This window comes from Salmo salar, chromosome ssa11 (genome assembly GCF_905237065.1).
Source record: "Salmo salar chromosome ssa11, Ssal_v3.1, whole genome shotgun sequence".
In the NCBI taxonomy this organism is placed as follows: Eukaryota; Metazoa; Chordata; class Actinopteri; order Salmoniformes; family Salmonidae; genus Salmo; species Salmo salar.
In genome coordinates this window covers 48,924,331-48,940,733 of record NC_059452.1, presented here as the reverse complement: position 1 = coordinate 48,940,733, position 16,403 = coordinate 48,924,331, and the positions used below count along the sequence as shown (strand labels likewise).

General features: G+C 44.3%; 1 protein-coding gene across 16 annotated transcripts in view; it reads left to right on the top strand.

Moving 5' to 3' along the window:
- Positions 1 to 16,403, top strand: part of LOC106576577 (probable E3 ubiquitin-protein ligase HERC1) — a 196,604-nt gene that overhangs the window by 152,042 nt on the left and 28,159 nt on the right. For 11 of the 16 annotated variants that reach the window (XM_045689728.1, XM_045689732.1, XM_045689736.1 and 8 more), the window contains 16 exons: positions 1,788 to 1,915; positions 2,673 to 2,821; positions 4,287 to 4,487; positions 4,738 to 4,868; positions 5,129 to 5,346; positions 6,110 to 6,230; positions 6,908 to 7,063; positions 7,355 to 7,456; positions 8,536 to 8,709; positions 8,956 to 9,255; positions 10,659 to 10,724; positions 10,963 to 11,088; positions 11,822 to 11,960; positions 12,617 to 12,798; positions 13,404 to 13,559; positions 13,706 to 13,828. In XM_045689728.1, the coding sequence (XP_045545684.1) occupies positions 1,788 to 1,915; positions 2,673 to 2,821; positions 4,287 to 4,487; positions 4,738 to 4,868; positions 5,129 to 5,346; positions 6,110 to 6,230; positions 6,908 to 7,063; positions 7,355 to 7,456; positions 8,536 to 8,709; positions 8,956 to 9,255; positions 10,659 to 10,724; positions 10,963 to 11,088; positions 11,822 to 11,960; positions 12,617 to 12,798; positions 13,404 to 13,559; positions 13,706 to 13,828 (2,472 nt within the window). Of the gene's footprint in view, positions 1 to 1,787; positions 1,916 to 2,672; positions 2,822 to 4,286; positions 4,488 to 4,737; positions 4,869 to 5,128; positions 5,347 to 6,109; positions 6,231 to 6,907; positions 7,064 to 7,354; positions 7,457 to 8,535; positions 8,710 to 8,955; positions 9,256 to 10,450; positions 10,603 to 10,658; positions 10,725 to 10,962; positions 11,089 to 11,821; positions 11,961 to 12,616; positions 12,799 to 13,403; positions 13,560 to 13,705; positions 13,829 to 16,403 lie in introns of those variants that run through there. The other 5 variants (XM_045689742.1, XM_045689738.1, XM_045689731.1 and 2 more) reach the window with 3 other exon arrangements.

Here is a 16,403-nt window from a genome sequence, read left to right as displayed (position 1 = left end):
ACTCCCCTCTCTACTCCCCTCTCTACTCCCTCTCTACCCCCTCTCTACTCCCCTCTACTCCTCTCTACTCCCCTCTCTACCACCCTCTATTCCCCTCTCTACTCCCCTCTCTACTCCTCTCTACTCCTCTCTACTCCTCTCTACTCCCCTCTCTACTCCCTCTCTACACCCCTCTCTACTCCCCTCTCTACTCCATCTCTACTCCCTCTCTCTACTCCCTCTCTACCCCCCTCTCTACTCCCCTCTCTACTCCCTCTCTACTCCCCTCTCTACTCCCCTCTACTCCTCTCTACTCCCCTCTCTACTCCTCTCTACCACCCTCTATTCCCCTCTCTACTCCCCTCTCTACTCCTCTCTACTCCTCTCTACTCCTCTCTACTCCCCTCTCTACTCCCTCTCTACACCCCTCTCTACTCCCCTCTCTACTCCATCTCTACTCCCTCTCTCTACTCCCTCTCTACCCCCCTCTCTACTCCCCTCTCTACTCCCTCTCTACTCCCCTCTCTACTCCCCTCTCTACTCCCCTCTCTACTCCCCTCTACTCCTCTCTACTCCCCTCTCTACTCCCCTCTCTACTCCCCTCTCTACTCCCCTCTCTACTCCCTCTCTACTCCCCTCTCTACCCCCTCTCTACTCCCCTCTCTACCCACGTCTCTACTCCCCTCTCTACCCCTCTCTACTCCCGCTCTACTCCCCTCTCTACTCCCTCACTACTCTCTTCTCCCCTCTCTACACCCCTCTCTACTCCCCTCTCTATTCCCCTCTCTACTCCCCTCTCTACTCCCTCTCTACTCCCGCTCTACTCCCCTCTCTAATCCCTCTCTACTCTCTTCTCCCCTCTCTACACCCTCTCTACACCCTCTCTACTCCCCTCTCTACACCCCTCCTCTCTCTACACAAATCAGCTGTGGGAATGTTTTAAGTTGATATTTTCTGGCAGTGGTCCTGTTGGTTTTCTCTTCTATCTGACCGTTAACCCACCTGGTGTCTAAATCAGTCCCTGATCATTAACCCACCTGGTGTCTGAATCAGTCCCTGATCATTAACCCACCTGGTGTCTAAATCAGTCCCTGATCATTAACCCACCTGGTGTCTAAATCAGTCCCTGATCATTAACCCACCTGGTGTCTGAATCAGTCCCTGATCATTAACCCACCTGGTGTCTAAATCAGTCCCTGATCATTAACCCACCTGGTGTCTAAATCAGTCCCTAATCATTAACCCACCTGGTGTCTGAATCAGTCCCTGATCATTAACCCACCTGGTGTCTAAATCAGTCCCTGATCATTAACCCACCTGGTGTCTAAATCAGTCCCTGATCATTAACCCACCTGGTGTCTGAATCAGTCCCTGATCATTAACCCACCTGGTGTCTGAATCAGTCCCTGATTATACAGGAACAATGGAAAAACATGCAGTGGAACTGGCTTCGAGGTCAGAGTTGAGTTTGAAGGGTCTGGAAGATGGGTGAATTGAGGGTCATTCACAGCAGAACTCTTACTTCTGATATTGTTAGATTTATTACCGAGGGTCGTTTTATGTGTTGTCCCAGGTGGTGTCCCTGTCTTGTTGATAACCGAGGGTCGTTTTTCAGTTCATCTATGTAGGCCTCATAAAGTGTTAATGAAGACTTTGTTATAGTGTGTGATAAAGTTTGACTGTGTGATTAGATAAATGACAATCCGTATGTGTTGCATAGCGCAGGCCTTATAGAGGGTTTATGAAGACCTTATGAAGGGTTATGGAGACTTCATTAAGCCATGTGAAACGTGGTGTGTCTTCTCCAGGTGATCACGTGTGGTTGGTGCAGTAGGAAAGGCCTGCTGGCCACCAGCGGTAATGATGGAACAGTCCGAGTGTGGAGCGTTACTCAGAACCAGTACTCCCTCCAACTGACCTGCATCTTCAACAGAACGTAAGCAGAACCTCTGACCTCTGGACACTTTCAGGCTCCTACAGACTACAGACTCTCTACTTACTGTGATGTGATATTACTGTGACTGATGTGATATTACTGTGACTGTGATGTGATATTACTGTGACTGTGATGTGATATTACTGTGACTGATGTGATATTACTGTGACTGTGATGTGATATTACTGTGACTGTGATGTGATATTACTGTGACTGATGTGATATTACTGTGACTGTGATGTGATATTACTGTGACTGTGACATGATATTACTGTGACTGTGATGTGATATTACTGTGATATGCTATTACTGTGATGTGATATTACTGTGACTGTGATGTGATATTACTGTGATATGATATTACTGTGATATTACTGTGACTGTGATGTGATATGATGTGATATTACTGTGACGGTGATATGATATTACTGTGATATGATATTACTGTGACTGTGATGTGATGTTACTGTGACTGTGATGTGATATTACTGTGACTGTGATGTGATATTACTGTGACTATGATGTGATATTACTGTGATGTGATATTACTGTGACTGAAATGAAATTACTGTGACTGTGATATGTGGTTGTCTCACCTAGCTATCTTCAGATGAATGCACTGACTGTAAGATGCTCTGGATAAGAGCTAATGCTAAATGACTAAAATGTTAATGTGTCTCTGTGTGTCTCTCTCTGTGTGTGTGTGTGTGTGTGTGTGTGTGTGTGTGTGTGTGTGTGTGTGTGTGTGTGTCCACAGTGCTGGTTCTCCAGAGGAGGGTGGGCAGTGTCTTGGTTCCCCTGGCGACCCCAGTCTGTCTCCTCTGGTCTGGAGTGTCACGGGCAAATACCTGGCTGCTGCCATGGAGAAACTAGTAAACATCTGGCAGGTCAACGGTGAGAGAGACAGTATGTACTGACACACACACACTGTAACAATTCAATGTTCAGAAGCCTTTTTTTGTTAGTATGTTGTTTAACTAGAAAATCTGTGTGTTTGGTCTCGTTATGGACGACTCTTTTACTGAATAGTTAAAGGAAGGTGTTTGGTCTCGTTATGGACGACTCTTTTACTGAATAGTTGAAGGTGTTTGGTCTCGTTATGGACGACTCTTTTACTGAATAGTTGAAGGTGTTTGGTCTCGTTATGGACGACTCTTTTACTGAATAGTTGAAGGTGTTTGGTCTCGTTATGGACGACTCTTTTACTGAATAGTTGAAGGTGTTTGGTCTCGTTATGGACGACTCTTTTACTGAATAGTTGAAGGTGTTTGGTCTCGTTATGGACGACTCTTTTACTGAATAGTTGAAGGTGTTTGGTCTCGTTATGGACGACTCTTTTACTGAATAGTTGATGGTGTTTGGTCTCGTTATGGACGACTCTTTTACTGAATAGTTGAAGGAAGGTATTTGGTCTCGTTATGGACGACTCTTTTACTGAATAGTTGAAGGAAGGTATTTGGTCTCGTTATGGACGACTCTTTTACTGAATAGTTAAAGGAAGGTATTTGGTCTCGTTATGGACGACTCTTTTACTGAATAGTTAAAGGAAGGTGTTTTGGGTTGAAACCTTTTATTAGCTGGTGTTTTAGTCCTCTGAGCGTCTTCTACCAGAGTGATGGAGGTGGAGGTCTGTGTAGTGGAGGTGGGAGGTCTGTGTAGTGTAGTGGAGGTGGGAGGTCTGGGTAGTGTAGTGGAGGTGGGAGGTCTGGGTAGTGTAGTGGAGGTGGGAGGTATAAAAATATGTGTCAGTCAGCCAAATGCCTGAGTTTATATTAAAATCTACCTGACCTTTAACCCTTCCACTCTGACCCTGTGGTTTATATTAGAATCTACCTGACCTTTAACCCTTCCACTCTGACCCTGTGTTTTATATTATAATCTACCTGACCTTTAACCCTTCCACTCTGACCCTGTGGTTTATATTAGAATCTACCTGACCTTTAACTCTTCCACTCTGACCCTGTGGTTTATATTATAATCTATCTGATCTTTAACCCTTCCACTCTGACCCTGTGGTTTATATTAGAATCTACCTGACCTTTAACCCTTCCACTCTGACCCTGTGGTTTATATTAGAATCTACCTGACCTTTAACCCTTCCACTCTGACCCTGTGGTTTATATTAGAATCTACCTGACCTTTAACCCTTCCTCTCTGACCCTGTGGTTTATATTAGAATCTACCTGACCTTTAACCCTTCCACTCTGACCCTGTGGTTTATATTTGAATCTACCTGACCTTTAACCCTTCCACTCTGACCCTGTGGTTTATATTAGAATCTACCTGACCTTTAACCCTTCCTCTCTGACCCTGTGGTTTATATTAGAATCTACCTGACCTTTAACCCTTCCTCTCTGACCCCGTCCACCAGGTGGTAAAGGTCTGCTGGACGTGCAGCCCCACTGGGTGTCGGCTCTGGCCTGGCCGGAGGGAGAAGCTGTTTCCCTGTGGTGTGGGGAACCCAGAGATGTGTTGCTGGTGGGACGTATGGACGGATCCCTGGGCCTTCTAGAGGTCCACGATGCCTGCACCATGCATCGCACTGAGCTGGAGCACTGCTACCGGAAAGATGGTACGTAGTCTGGAGGGTGGAGTGGCATGTCCCCAGTATTCACATAACTCTGACAAGTGTGTGTCTCTTGTGTCATTGATCGTATGTTTTTTTTACTTCCAGGTTTTACTCTTTAATACACTGGTCTGAAGTCATCTTGATTTGTGACTATCCCGATCAGACGTCTGGTCGTTTTGATATATCTGGTGTGCATGACGACGGTATTATGTAGGTGTTCCGTGACCTGAAGTTGGTTGTTTTTCTGTTGTAGTGTCAGTGATCCACATAGCCTGGTACAGTGAGGACAGGCCGTTCGCTGTGGGCTACGCTGATGGGAAGCTGCTGATTGGAACCAAAGAGCCTCTGGAGAAAGGAGCCGTCGTGGTCATCGATGCCCATAAGGTCAACACTATCTCTATATAATAATAGGGACAAAACACCACATAGAAACTAACACATGTTGGTCCTAGTTTCAACTTTTGTGTTTTTAGTCTCTGTCTCCTCCTGTGTATCTCCTATAGTACTATAGGAGTAGTAGTAGTAGTAGTAGTAGTAGTAGTAGTAATAGTTGTATTATTGATTAATATTATTGTTATCATGATTATTATTATTATTATTGTTATGATTAATATTATTATTATTATTATATGTGTCTGTCCCAGGAGTCCATCACCAGTATGAAGTGGGATCCTACTGGTCAGATGCTGTTGACCTGTGCCAAAGAGGACGTGGTGAAGCTATGGTCCAGCCCTGGGTCAGGGTCAAACCCTGGAGCAGGCTGGAAGTGTCTACAGAGCCTACCCCACCCTGCCCAGGTCAATGGAGTGGCCTGGTGTGGTCTGACTGGACACGGAGCCAAACCTCTCAACATGCTGGCCACGTACGTATGGTATTCAACTGGACTGGACTGTGTTGATATTAATTCAGTTTCAGTCATGTATGGAACTGGACTTTAGTAGACTATAGATGTCTTTAGTGGACTATAGATGTCTTTAGTGGACTATAGATGTCTTTAGTGGACTATAGATGTCTTTAGTGGACTATAGATGTCTTTAGTGGACTATAGATGTCTTTAGTGGACTATAGATGTCTTTAGTGGACTATAGATGTCTTTAGTGGACTATAGATGTCTTTAGTGGACTATTGATGTCTTTAGTGGACTATAGATGTCTTTAGTGGACTATAGATGTCTTTAGTGGACTATACTGGACTTTTACTATGGTGAATTCTACTCCCACTTAGTCAGCCAGTCCACTTAGCCAGGTCAGACAGTAGAATGTGTAGTAGTGCTGTGTTTTATCAGACTGTCAACCAACAACCATTCATAATCACTGTTATATCCCTGACCTTGTTTCCTTCAGCACTCTGTGGTGAGGTTGAACACTCTGTCTGGATAACTGACATTTAGGCAGGTTTTGACATTCTGGTACTTTCTCATAACCTTCTCATTCTTCAGTTATAGTCTGGTACTGCTTGAATGCAAGGACACTCTGTTTTTCCAGAAAGAGAAATAAAAATAGAATGGAATTTAGTAAAAATCTGTGGACATCTACATTTTACCACAAGGTCTCACAATGTCCTCACAAGTATAGTAATACAAACCAACGCACACACACATTTAAAAGAGCACTGTGTTATTCCAGGTGTTGCCAAAACGGACTGGTGTCAGTCTGGACCGTACCTCAAGACGCCTCTGCCTTCCCAGAATCCACCTCTTCTGGCTCCGAGCCCCGGAGGGACAACGAACCCAAAGCCAAACGCAAGGTATGATAAATCAGTAGTAGGTAGAGGTGTCTTCCTAACCACTGGTTCTGGGTCAGATATTGTTTAGCCCTGCTAATGGGGACAAGGTTGGAATTGGGATTAGGCTAGATCTGTTAGAGGGGGGAAACGTCTACCCTAAGTGATTAATCTGTACAAGATCTAATTTGATCGGTTGTATTGGCTTGATTTGATCAGTTGTATTGGCTTGATTTGATCAGTTGTATTGGCTTGATTTGATCAGTTGTATTGGCTTGATTTGATCGGTTGTATTGGTTTGATTTGATCGGTTGTATTGGCTTGATTTGATCAGTTATATTGGCTTGATTTGATTGGTTGTATTGGTTTGATTTGATTGGTTGTATTGGTTTGATTTGATCAGTTGTATTGGCTTGATTTGATCGGTTATATTGGTTTGATTTGATCAATTGTATTGGTTTGATTTGATTGGTTGTATTGGTTTGATTTGATCAGTTGTATTGGCTTGATTTGATCGGTTATATTGGTTTGATTTGATCAGTTGTATTGGCTTGATTTGATCGGTTGTGTCAGGTACAGCTTTTGAAAGGGTGCTCTTTTCCTCCCCAACCCATTCGTGTGTGTGTGTGTGTGTGTGTGTGTGTGTGTGTGTGTGTGTGTGTGTGTGTGTGTGTGTGTGTGTGTGTGTGTGTGTGTCCCAGAAGCAGCAGAGTTCCAGCAGGCGTGTGGAGGGGGCGGTGTGTGTGTTCCAGCTGAAGGGTCATATCACCCCGGTCAGGACAGTAGTCTTCAGCCCTGACGGCCTGGCCCTGGTGTCTGGAGGGGTGGGAGGCCTCATGAACATCTGGTCCCTACGAGTGAGGAGACACACACACACACACACACACACACACACAGAGGAAGCATTCTTCACCCAGGTGCTAGGAGTTTGTTCTACAGGTTTAAAGAATAAAGTAACAGTATACTTCCTGGATCTTATTTGAACAGTGTTTAGACAAACTTAATAAACTGTTACTCAAACAAGCACTTTTAGCTGTGTGTGGTTTCTTTCCTGTTAAACCTGTCTAAAATACTGAATACTTTGTCTGTCTGTCTGTCTGTCTGTCTGTCTGTCTGTCTGTCTGTCTGTCTGTCTGTCTGTCTGACAGGACGGCTCAGTGCTCCAGACAGTAATAGCCGGGTCAGGAGCCATCCAGAACATAGTCTGGATCCCAGATGTGGGCGTGGCCGTCTGCTCCAACAGGTCAAAGGTGAGGTGGAACATCTTTTGGAACCAGAATCAGTTAATGTATTGTTATGTAGCGTAAAGGGTCACGGTTGAAGAGTCACGGTTGAAGGGTCGCGGTTGAAGGGTCGCGGTTGAAGGGTCGCGGTTGAAACTATGACTAAAGGATACTGCAGTATGGACTGACTCAACTATGACTAAAGGATACTACAGTATGGACTGACTCAACTATGACTAAAGGATACTACAGTATGGACTGACTCAACTATGACTAAAGGATACTGCAGTATGGTCTGACTCAACTATGACTAAAGGATACTGCAGTATGGACTGACTCAACTATGACTAAAGGATACTACAGTATGGACTGACTCAACTATGACTAAAGGATACTACAGTATGGACTGACTCAACTATGACTAAAGGATACTACAGTATGGACTGACTCAACTATGACTAAAGCATACTGCAGTATGGACTGACTCAACTATGACTAAAGGATACTGCAGTATGGTCTGACTCAACTATGACTAAAGGATACTGCAGTATGGACTGACTCAACTATGACTAAAGGATACTACAGTATGGACTGACTCAACTATGACTAAAGGATACTGCAGTATGGACTGACTCAACTATGACTAAAGGATACTGCAGTATGGACTGACTCAACTATGACTAAAGGATACTACAGTATGGACTGACTCAACTATGACTAAAGGATACTGCAGTATGGACTGACTCAACTATGACTAAAGGATACTGCAGTATGGACTGACTCAACTATGACTAAAGGATACTGCAGTATGGACTGACTCAACTATGACTAAAGGATACTGCAGTATGGACTGACTCAACTATGACTAAAGGATACTGCAGTATGGACTGACTCAACTATGACTAAAGGATACTGCAGTATGGACTGACTCAACTATGACTAAAGGATACTGCAGTATGGACTGACTCAACTATGACTAAAGGATACTGCAGTATGGACTGACTCAACTATGACTAAAGGATACTACAGTATGGGTTAAAGCGGCCTGTCGTATGTATTTGACTCTTGGCTGACTTTCATGGTTCTGTTGTTGTCTTTGTCCTCAGGATGTGTTGGTGGTGAACTGCTCGACAGACTTCATGTCCTCTCACCAGGTGCTAGCCACCTGCCGGACGGCGCTGAAGAAGCAGGGGGTTGTGGGATTGAACATGGCTCCGTGCATGAGAGCCTTCTTGGAGAGGCTTCCTGTTATGCTGCAGGAGCAGTACTCATACGAGAAGGTACTGTGTGTGTGTGTGTGTGTGTGTGTGTGTGTGTGTGTGTGTGTGTGTGTGTGTGTGTGTTATTTGAAAGTAAATGAAAGCCCAGTTTCATTCCAAGTGAATTGATCAAAACTGTCAAAAGGCTACCTACTTCCTTTTTTTATCTTATTTTTTTTATCGTAGTTGGTAGTCATAGTTAACGGTTACGATAACATATGTTACAACACCCAAGTGTAAATGTGTACTTCCTGTTTGGTCCTCCAGCCCCATGTAGTGTGTGGAGAACAGCTAGTCCACAGCCCCTACATGCAGTGCCTGGCCTCCCTGGCTGTGGGGCTACACCTGGATCAGCTCCTGTGTTCCCCTCCCGTGCCTCCCCACCTCCGCCTCTGTCCCCTGGAGCCAGCCACCTGTACCTGGTCACCCGGCGAGTGGGCGTGGCTAGACTGCTTCTCCACCACGGTGAAGGCAGCGGAGGCCCTGGCTCGGGGTAACACGTTCCCAGAGGCCTTTGCTGTTCCTGACCTGGAGCCTGTACCCAAGGAGGAGATGGTCCTTCTCATGGTGAGGTTTCCCTGATCAAACCCTACAGAAGACAATAGGTCTGATGGAGAGGATCTGTTAAAGTACAACTGAACTGGAGAACCAGCTTCTCTGGTTGAAAACATCATATATATATAACATAATATAATACGGAATATATAACATCCATATTAGTCAGTACCAAAATGTACTAAAAAGTAGGTTTATTTTTGGTCATAAAGTCAGTATTTTCCAAAACAGAGTTTGTTAAATTTGAGTACAAGAGTTGGTCAGGACTTGAGGGTTGGGTTTTGATGTCCACAATGTCCACTTGTCCAATAATGCTGGATTAATTAACAGGTGAGGTGATTGCGCTCTGTCCTACTGCAGAACACACGGTGAGACGGACCTGCACAGCAGCAGGGCGGATTTACATAAGAAAACACGTCACACATTTTTGTACTTGAGAAATACTGCACCAAACACCATAGACAGATATAAAATGTGCGACTGAAATCTCTTCTGCAAAAAAAACATCTAAATTAATTACAGATTTTTTGAGTTATCGTTGATTAATTTCCTAGACAATTTGGAGGAAGTGTTACTGGCTTTGTTCCTATGGCGTCTCATGGGGGGACAACAGCAGTAACTGCCACATCCAACAACACCCTCAAGACTGAAATCTCCTTTTTTCTTAATGAGCAACAGAATAACACATGCGGAATCGGGGGCATTCAGTCGCTCTCTAAGATGTTACCAACATTTGGACTAGAAGCTGACTTGTCTCTCTAAGATGTAACCAACATTTGGACTAGAAGCTGACTTGTCTCTCTAAGATGTAACCAACATTTGGACTAGAAGCTGACTTGTCTCTTTAAGATGTAACCAACATTTGGACTAGAAGCTGACTTGTCTCTCTAAGATGTAACCAACATTTGGACTAGAAGCTGACTTGTCTCTTTAAGATGTAACCAACATTTGGACTAGAAGCTGACTTGTCTCTCTAAGATGTAACCAACATTTGGACTAGAAGCTGACTTGTCTCTTTAAGATGTAACCAACATTTGGACTAGAAGCTGACTTGTCTCTTTAAGATGTAACCAACATTTGGACTAGAAGCTGACAAGGTTTAACGAAGTTTCCAACAGCGTATTGAAACTGGTGGGTCATACAAGAGCTCTGTGAGGGTAGCAATGATAAGATATGTCTATAGATGAATACTCTCTTCTCTGTACAGGATAACAGTACATGGGGTTCTGGTATAGATGAATACTCTCTTCTCTGTACAGGATAACAGTACATGGGGTTCTGGTATAGATGAATACTCTCTTCTCTGTACAGGACAAAAGTACATGGGGTTCTGGTATAGATGAATACTCTCTTCTCTGTACAGGATAACAGTACATGGGGTTCTGGTATAGATGAATACTCTCTTCTCTGTACAGGATAACAGTACATGGGGTTCTGGTATGGATGAACAGATCATGTCGTGGGCCACTTCCAGACCTGAGGTAAGATGTCTTCAGTGTTGGCTCAGTTGCTTTATGTCTTCATGTTTTCTCATTAGTTTCAGGTCTCTACAACATCTATTACAGGTTGGATACTTCATTTTGTCGTTCAGGCACTTGAAGAGACACGTTGAATTGAAATGTGATATCCCAGACTTGTAGTTTTTTGTACTGTATGCTAGATGTTGAACGGACTCTGTTGTGACAGACAATGAGCTTTCTGTGTTTCTGTTGTCTCCAGGACTGGCACCTGGGAGGGAAGTGTGATGTATTTCTGTGGGGAGCTGGTAGACACGGACAGCTGGCAGAGGCTGGCAGAAACATCCTGGTGCCTACCATCGCACCCTCCTTCTCACAGGCACAACAGGTAGACAGACACCATCAATCAATCAAATGTATTTATAAAGCCCTTCTTACATCAGCTGATATCTGAACGTGCTGTACAGAAACCCAGCCTAAAACCCTCAAACAACAAGCAATGCAGGTGTAGAAGCAGGGTGGCTAGGAAAAACTCCCTAGAAAGGCCAAAACCTAGGAAGAAACCTAGAGAGGAACCAGGCTCTGAGGGGTGGCTAGGAAAAACTTCCTAGAAAGGCCAGAACCTAGGAAGAAACCTAGAGAGGAACCAGGCTATGAGGGGTGGCCAGTCCTCTTCTGGCTGTGCCGGGTGGAGATTATAACAGAACATGGCCAAGATGTTCAAATGTTCATAGATGACCAGCAGGGTCAAATAATAATAATCACAGTGGTTGTAGAGGGTCCAACAAGTCAGCACCTCAGGAGTAAATGTCAGTTGGCTTTTCATAGCCGATCATTCAGAGTATCTCTACCGCTCCTGCTGTCTCTAGAGAGTTGAAAACAGCAGGTCTGGGACAGGTAGCACGTCCGGTGAACAGGTCAGGGTTCCACAGCCGCAGGCAGAACTGTTGGAACTGGAGCAGCAGCACGACCAGGTGGACTGGTCAGTCCTGTTCTAAATGTGTTTAGGTGTTCTCTGTTTGTCATGTTGTGAACAGAACTCTTCTCCCCCCTCTGTCTCTCTATCGCTCTCTATCTATCTATCTATCTATCTATCTATCTATCTATCTATCTATCTCTAGGTGGTGTGTGGTCAGAACTGTACGTTTGTGATCCAGGCTAACGGGACAGTGTTAGCCTGTGGGGAAGGCAGCTACGGCAGACTGGGACAGGGCAACTCTGATGATCTGCATGTCATCACCGTCATCTCAGCCCTGCAAGGTACGCTATGGAGGACTGTATCTCAATGGTCTATAGAGTGGCTTCCTCTCCTGGTCTCCTTCCTCTCCTTGTCCCCTTCCTCTCCGTGTCCCCTTCCTCTCCGTGTCCCCTTCCTCTCCTTGTCCCCTTCCTCTCCTGGTCTCCTTCCTCTCCGTGTCCCCTTCCTCTCCGTGTCCCCTTCCTCTCCTTGTCCCCTTCCTCTCCTTGTCTCCTTCCTCTCCTTGTCTCCTTTCTCTTCTTGTCCCCTTCCTCTACTTGTCCCCTTCCTCTCCTTGTCTCCTTCCTCTACTTGTCTCCTTCCTCTACGTGTCTCCTTCCTCTCCTTTGCACTGATAAGGAAACAGGGTGAATGCAGTAGTGGAGGATTGACTATCAGTCCAGTTTTGTAAAGGTAGTGATGGTGAAGAAGAGAATGGAAGAGAAGGTAATTACCCCGCTGCAGAGGTGCTATCTGTTAAAGGGACCATAGCTCTAACACGTCTGTCTGTCTCTCTGTCTGTCTGTCTGTCTGTCTGTCTGTCTGTCTGTCTGTCTGTCTGTCTGTCTGTCTGTCTGTCTCTGTCTGTCTCTCTGTCTCTCTGTCTGTCTCTCTGTCTGTCTCTCTGTCTGTCTGTCTGTCTGTCTGTCTGTCTGTCTGTCTGTCTGTCTCATCCCAGGCTTTGTGGTGACCCAGCTGGTGACGTCGTGTGGCAGTGACGGTCACTCCATGGCGCTGACGGAGAGCGGCGAGGTGTTCAGCTGGGGAGATGGAGACTACGGGAAGCTGGGACACGGGAACAGTGACCGTCAGAGACGACCGAGGCAGATCGAAGCCCTGCAGGGAGAGGAGGTGGTGCAGGTACAAGAACAAACAGACGAGCACTACTGTAGTAGACTGTAGTCTACTGTCATTTAGAGGTTCTACGGGTCAGTACCACTACTGTAATAGACTGTAGTCTACTGTCATTTAGAGGTTCTACGGGTCAGTACCACTACTGTAATAGACTGTAGTCTACTGTCATTTAAAGGTTCTACGGGTCAGTACCACTACTGTAATAGACTGTAGTCTACTGTCATTTAGAGGTTCTACGGGTCAGTACCACTACTGTAATAGACTGTAGTCTACTGTCATTTAGAGGTTCTACGGGTCAGTACCACTACTGTAATAGACTGTAGTCTACTGTCATTTAGAGGTTCTACGGGTCAGTACCACTACTGTAATAGACTGTAGTCTACTGTCATTTAGAGGTTCTACGGGTCAGTACCACTACTGTAATAGACTGTAGTCTACTGTCATTTAGAGGTTCTACGGGTCAGTACCACTACTGTCATTTGGAATAGAGGAATGGGTTGGTTCTATTCATTTCCCCTCTATCTGCTAAGTCACTCCTTCTTTAAAAGAAACAGGCCTCTTGTTATGATTGGATGTGTTCCCATGTTCATCAACGTTTCCTGTGTGGTCAGATGTCCTGTGGGTTCAAGCACTCAGCGGTGGTGACTGCTGATGGGAGGCTGTTCTCCTTTGGGAACGGGGACTATGGCAGGCTGGGGCTGGGAAACACTTCCAACAAGAAACTACCTGAGAAGGTCACCGCGTTGGAGGGATACCAGGTCGGACAGGTGAGATACACTAACAGTCACAATATAATAGCAACAAAAAAAACACATTCTCTGAAAGTATTTGGTTTCGTTGTGTCAGGTGAACCACGTCTAACACAGTTCAACTATTGAAGCATTTTTTTTTAAATGTATCTTTCTGGTCCTAGGTGGCGTGTGGTCTGAATCATACCGTAGCCGTCTCTGCCGATGGAATGATGGTCTGGGCCTTCGGAGATGGAGACTACGGGAAACTGGGACTGGGGAATTCTACCGCCAAGTCCTCACCTCAGGTATGTACAGTAGTGTTGACTGTCAGTCTGGTCCTCAGGTATGTACAGTAGTGTTGACTGTCAGTCTGTTCCTCAGGTATGTACAGTAGTGTTGACTGTCAGTCTGGTCCTCAGGTATGTACAGTAGTGTTGACTGTCAGTCTGTTCCTCAGGTATGTACAGTACAGTAGTGTTGACTGTCAGTCTGGTCCTCAGGTATGTACAGTACAGTAGTGTTGACTGTCAGTCTGGTCCTCAGGTATGTACAGTACAGTAGTGTTGACTGTCAGTCTGTTCCTCAGGTATGTACAGTACAGTAGTGTTGACTGTCAGTCTGGTCCTCAGGTATGTACAGTACAGTAGTGTTGACTGTCAGTCTGTTCCTCAGGTATGTACAGTACAGTAGTGTTGACTGTCAGTCTGTTTCTCAGGTATGTACAGTACAGTAGTGTTGACTGTCAGTCTGGTCCTCAGGTATGTACAGTACAGTAGTGTTGACTGTCAGTCTGTTCCTCGGGTATGTACAGTACAGTAGTGTTGACTGTCAGTCTGTTCCTCCATTCTGAGGAGAAGAAGGGAAATGGATTTGACATTAATTGGTGTGTGTGTTGTCTGTAGTAAATTCTGTCTGTAGTATATTCTGTCTCTAGTATATTCTGTGTATATTCTGTCTGTAGTATATTCTGTATATATTCTGTGTATATTGTCTCTTGCAGCACCATGACGTGTCTTTGGCTATGCCGGATTAAGTGATATGACATGCTATTCTATAAAATCCTTTCTCTGTAATTAATATAACCTGATTGAGCTAATCATGTAAATGTAATTAACTAGAAAGTCGGGGCACCACGAAAAAGTGTTTATAGAGCTGTTATCTTCCGAATAAACTCTGAAAGACCTAGTAATATTTTACATCAATAGCAGTCAATATTAATCGTCACCTTATTTCAGTCTCATCTGAAAGTTGTAATCTTCACGAACCCTGGCTAACAAGTTGAATCAGCAATACAAAATTGGGTTTAATTATTTATTTCCTAAATACCTAACTAATCACACAGAATTACATATACACAGAATGCAAATTATGTCATACAGAAAACGTCCCTGGTGGACGGAACCTGTATGATGGCTTGTTACACAAAGAGAGGGGGTTGGGCTTGAATGAAAGAGCGGGAAGACTGAGGAACAAAGGGAGAAGCTGTGCTATCGTAAATACAGAATCTTATGCATTCTAAATTACCGCCCATTTGGAAAAGGAAAATGCAATAAATATTTACTCTGAGCTGCGCTTCCGTAGGTTGGTCGTAGATGCTGGCCGTGTTGGCCAACAGAGATCTTCCTGTCCTCGGAAGAATGTCTCTGGTGGTAAATTGGATACGTTGTAGTATCTTCGTTGTGTGTTAGACTGAATACGTCGTCCGTCCTTTCTAGCCCACGTTTACAGCTGCTGTTGCTAACTCAACGGCTAGGAGGTCTCACTTCTTTAGTGAATAAGAGTTCAAAGTTCATACCATTCACAACCAAAGCTCACGCTGAGGTTGGCTTAGTTCTGTAGTTAACATGTTAGTCTTTTTAACGTATGGACCGTCGTCCTATCGTCCTCGGAACAGGAGGTTACATTTTCGTCAAGGGCTTATATAGTGGAGGGAGAGAAGGGTGTGTTTCATAGTGTATAACCCATGTCTCTTCACAGGGGCGGGCCACTGATTGAGCAGGGCTCTAATCTTATGAAAACCCAATTCTCTCATTTGGAAGCTAAAATTACATTTAATCTTATCACTAATAGTTTCATATTCAAACATTTTAAATTGCACAACAATTCCATGTGTCGAATGTGTAGACTTTCCCAGATACAGTTTATGTCGTCCTGTCATCAGTCATAATGTCTCAGATGACAACCGAACTGACATCATATTCATTAACCTCTTGCATCTAGACGTTCCGCTAGCGGAACCCCTAGCCAACAGCCAATGGCATCGCATGGCGCGAAATACAAAACCAGCTAAAATACCACAATTCAATTTTCTCAAACAATCAACTATTTTACACCATTTTAAAGATAAGACTCTCGTTAATCTAACCACATTGTCCGATTTCAAAAAGGCTTTACTGCGAAAGCAAAACATTAGATTATGTTAGGAGAGTACATAGACACAAATAATCACACAGCCATTTCCCAAGCAAGCATATATGTCACATAAACCCAAACCACAGCTAAATGCAGCACTAACCTTTGATGATCTTCATCAGATGACACTCCTAGGACATTATGTTATACAATACATGCATGTTTTGTTCAATCAAGTTCATATTTATATCAAAAAACAGCTTTTTACATTAGCATGTGATGTTCAGAACTAGCATACCCACTGAAAACTTCCGGTGAATTTACTAAATTACTCATGATAAACGTTGACAAAATACATAACAATTATTTTAAGAATTATAGATACAGAACTCCTTTATGCAATCGCTATGTCCGATTTTAAAATAGCTTTTCGGCGAAAGCACATTTTGCAATATTCTGAGTACATAGCTCGGCCATCAAGGCTAGCTATTCAGACCCGCCAACGTCGGGGCTCAGTAAACTCAGAAT